We start from the raw sequence: 4,508 nt of genomic DNA, 5'->3' as shown, positions 1-4,508 counted from the left end.
AACGACTTGAATTTTGTGTTATTTAAAAACACGTATTTAATTATTATTCAGTGTTGTGTGTGATAGCAAACTGCCAGCCTTAAACCTGAAAAAAACTCACGATTTTATAGAACTAGACAATGCATTTCCTGAAGAAAATTTCAATGTAATGATTATTTATTAATACGTTTTGTATTCAGTATTTAGTTTTATAAAGTAAATGCTGACCACACAAGTTTCCTTCTGGATTAATAAAGTTTTAAAAAATATCTGTAAAGTGTTATGAAATATAAAAATGTTTTTGTTGAGAATATGTCCACACAAAATAATTAAATAGGGCATTTTCTGTTATTTAACAGAGGTTTTCTGTTTTATAATTACACTGCAGTTTGGACGACGAGCTTCTGGAACGTTTTTAGGCATTTGTTCACATTTTGCAATTTAAGCCCCAAGAAACATAAAGATTTTATTATTTTATTCCAGCAGCACTCCATTATCATGTACACTGTAAAATCTAACATTGTGTTTAATTAAAAAAATGTAAGGATATACTAAACTCAATTTTTATCAGTTTGTTTAAATAAGTTACCAGTAGTTTTTATTCAAAAAGCTGATCAACCCAGTTTATTTGAGTTGTCTTGAATTGGAAAAACTAAGTAAGCTAGAAATTTTGCTTCTCAGTGCAGGCTTTTAAAAGATATGGTTTGAAAATGCCATGTCACTGCTATCCTCCTCACTTTGCACAGATCAGTCTGCATGTTCATGGCACCCACATTTTTTTATTGCATTAGTTTGAGCAAACCTGGGTTCAGATGGAGCAGCTTGAGCTCAAGAGATAATTTCTGTGATTTTTTGCGTGATACTCTGGCTTGGAAGTAAACTGTTTTTGTACCTTCTTTCAGTTTAGAACCAGGTTTTGAACTTGCTAGCTAGCCAGCTTGTTAGCCTAGCATTAGCCTAGCGTTGCTGCTGCTTCTCAGCTCATGTTACGTAGAAAATTAACCCCAAGTGAAAAAGATAAGCGCAAAATCACAGACAGACAGTACGCAAAATGCCTATGTCCTGTTGTGTTTACGGATGCTCCAGTAGGTCGACCAGAGAAACTGATAAACGGTATTTTAGGGTACCAAAAATAGCCCAACGAAGAGGAGAAAAATGGAAAATTCTAACCGAAAAACGTAGGAAAAAATGGATTTTAAATTTACGTTTACAGTTGGGAGGAGCAGAGTCTGCCAATGCCCGTGTCTGCAGCGACCACTTCGTCAGAGGTAATGTTATGTTTGCAAACGAACTTATTAGCATTAGGTTGTCGTTACATTCTCGTTTACTTAGTGCTTTTAAGTTAGTAGTCTAATATTGACTTGATTGGGACTATAGGCTGCCCAAGTGCTTTGGATGACGACGAGTCGGAGGACTGGGCTCCGACGGTCAATCTCGGCTACGAACGAAAACCCAGATCGGAATCAGTTCTCAAACGAGAGAAAAGAATGAAGCTTAAGGCAGAACAGCATCGATGTGCAGAGGCGATTTTGGATATGCAACAGACGGCTGAGAGCCCGGATTTGAGCCTAGTGACAGTGGAGAACCCCGAACTGCAGCTTCCAGCTGAGAATCCACAACCAGAAGACTTCAGTGTGAATGAGACATTCACTTATCCAGGTAAGATATTGTGCTGAGATGTAAAACAAACAAGAATCATGTCAAAGAGAAAAAGATGCCATTATCTGTAATGATTATGGTCCAAGTTACATATTACATGTTTGTGATTTTTTTTAATCACAGAGTAAATCCATACCATTTTATTCAGAAAAAAAGAAAAAGTGGCACTTATTACCGTCAGGCACACACCACAGGTTTTTGTACACTGCTATGGTTCTTATATTGCCAGATTCCAGACAGTCTCCTTTCACAGATAAGTAAAGATATCCGTAATGTAAGGTTTCTGTGGTGAGAAACATATAAATATATTTTTTGTTTAGACGCAACATGTTTTTTTGTTGATTAAAAAAAATAATTACATTAAATTAACATAGTGAATTAAACACATTACACCAGATTCTAATAGCCCACTAAAAAAACTCCTACAGTGAAAATGAGTAAAAATTGAGGTTGCCTCTATTATGCTGATTATGCTCCCCCACTGTTATATTGCAGGCTGTGCGGATGCTGGATGCCAGACAGAGCTGACGATGGATGACATCGAGAAGATGGAGGATGTTTTGAGACAGAACACAGCAGAGCTGGTTGATCTTCGGAGCAAGGCTCTGGACACACAGTTCAGCCAGGAGGCTTTTGAAAAAAATGAAGACAAGACAAAGTTCTACACAGGGCTCCCCAACTTCTTAGTTTTAATTCAGATTTTTGAACTGTGCGAGCCCTATATCACCTCGGGACCTATGTCTTTGTTGTCCAAATTTGAACAATTCATACTAGTTTTGCTGAGGCTGAGACTAAATCTGCCCCTGAAAGATTTAGCTTTCAGGTTCAATATTTCTCTGTCCACTGCTTCTAGAGTTTGGCATAAAGTAATTGACATACTTCATAAAAGGTTAGAGTTCCTAATTGAGTGGCCAGAGCGACATGTTCTTCAAGCTACGATGCCACTGAGTTTCAGACAGGCATTTGGATGTAAAGTGGCTGTGATTGTTGATTGCTTTGAAGTCTTTATTGAGAGACCATCTAATCTTCTTGCACAAGCTCAAACTTGGTCCAACTACAAGCACCATCACACTGTAAAATTTTTGATTGGTGTTGCCCCCCAAGGCTACGTCACTTACATATCTTCTGCCTGGGGAGGGAGAGTTAGCGATAAGCAGATCACAATAGAGAGTGGCCTCCTAAATAACTTGTTACCTGGAGATATTGTCCTTGCAGATCGTGGGTTCAATATTGGCGATAATGTGGGGTTTTACTGTGCTTCACTACAGACACCGGCATTCACTAAAGGGAGAAAACAGCTGTCAGCCTATGAAGTGGCAGAGACAAGGAAAATAGCCAATTTGCGTATCCATGTTGAGCGAGTCATAGGTTTAGTCAGGAGGAAATATCAAATTCTGCAGAGCAGGGCTATGCCAATAGAGAACATGTCCACAAAGCCAGGTGAGACACATGCATTGATCGACAAGATTGGGGTAATTTGTTGTGCCTTATCAAATCTCTCCGAGTCTGTTGTCCCACTGGAGTAAGGGGGGTGGGTGGTAATCAATCAGTTAAAAAAAATTAAATGTCTTGTCACTGTCACGGCTCACAGAAGGGGGTGGAGAGGAAGAGTAGTGTCCAGTATCTGCTGCTTGGCTCTGGTGATAAGTAGAACAGGGTAGAGTAATAGTAGTACCTAAGTCCTGACTCCTGATTAGTCTGTAAATGTTTTCAAATGAAATATTTTTCTCCAACTGTCAAATTGTGCTGGCAGTTTGTACAGTATTATACTGTGAGATGGATTGCAATCTATTTTGTTTATTTGTTTAAAAGTCTAATCTTGTAAATAAACCACCAATGTATTATTATGCTGCCTCAATAGCATTTAATCATTGTGTAGTGTTACACAACACTTAAATGACACAATTAAATGTACAATAAAATTAAATGACAATTTGTGCTCTAATGCTACGTCAGAGCAAATACAATAGCCAGAACTCATGACTACCATCAGGTCATAACAATATTCAAAATGTCATTATGTTGTCGTCCTTTTATCACATTACACATGTATGTTTGTAACTTGCTGTCCCAGTATTTCTGGGAGTATACTGTTTCTAAAAAAACACTCAACTTTAGGAATCGCATCATCCCAAAACTCAAGGTCAGGCAAAATCCTTTCAACAAATATGTCATTGCGGTTCCACACAACAAAGTCACAGTACTCTGCATTTGCAATGTGAAGCTGTAAAAAAAGTTACGTTTTTACTGTAACACCACAAACATTTTTAACAAAATATCTTCATAACTTGAAATGCAAATAGAAATTTTTAATTTAAAAATGTATCCACAAGTTTTGCAAACAACAAAGTTACATGCAATCTTTTACCTAAAAATGCAGCAAAGGCTAAAACCGGTGTTTGTGAAACCACGTTAATGACACCGTGTACAACCATTGGAGATGTGAGCAGGACAGACAGATCAATTGATGGAAAAGTGTGGACTTTATACTAGTTTTTAAATTGTGTTGATAGGCCACGTAAAACCAGAGTTATGCTAAAAATATATGCAATGTTTGTTTTTCTTCCTGAATACTATCGCTGTTTATATTTACTGCAAAAAGAAACAGTAAAAACTGCGTTTTATAAGGAAAACGTTCAAAAGCCTGTGAGCAAAAATCAAACCATTGAAATGTGAGAGATTTGAGACATTTAGCGCAAAACTTGTGTAGTGTAGTCAATAGTTTTGTTGTGTGTGTCAGAACAATGAGGCGACTGTTGAATGTTACAGGTGTTACAGGAGTGATACATCTCCTGTTGTTCTCCTTTATCTCATAGTGGACAGAAATTCCTCAAGTCATGCACGGCTCAGCTGGCTGCAGTGTTCACGCA

The 4,508-nt window shown here is 37.6% G+C and overlaps 1 protein-coding gene across 1 annotated transcript; it reads left to right on the top strand.

Moving 5' to 3' along the window:
- The first annotated feature begins 619 nt into the window (after positions 1 to 619).
- LOC145428297 (uncharacterized) lies at positions 620 to 3,490 on the top strand. The gene is made up of 3 exons (XM_080300386.1): positions 620 to 1,247; positions 1,357 to 1,638; positions 2,134 to 3,490. Exons 1-3 carry the CDS (start codon positions 1,031 to 1,033, stop codon positions 3,162 to 3,164), a joined length of 1,530 nt encoding a protein of 509 aa, XP_080156512.1. The 5' UTR covers positions 620 to 1,030; the 3' UTR covers positions 3,165 to 3,490.
- Positions 3,491 to 4,508: the final 1,018 nt, after the last annotated feature.

The sequence above is a fragment of the Astatotilapia calliptera genome, chromosome 4 (genome assembly GCF_964374335.1).
Source record: "Astatotilapia calliptera chromosome 4, fAstCal68.1, whole genome shotgun sequence".
NCBI classification, from domain to species: domain Eukaryota; kingdom Metazoa; phylum Chordata; class Actinopteri; order Cichliformes; family Cichlidae; genus Astatotilapia; species Astatotilapia calliptera.
The sequence above is the reverse complement of the archived record's forward strand: the minus strand, read 5'-3'. Positions and strand labels throughout refer to the sequence as shown.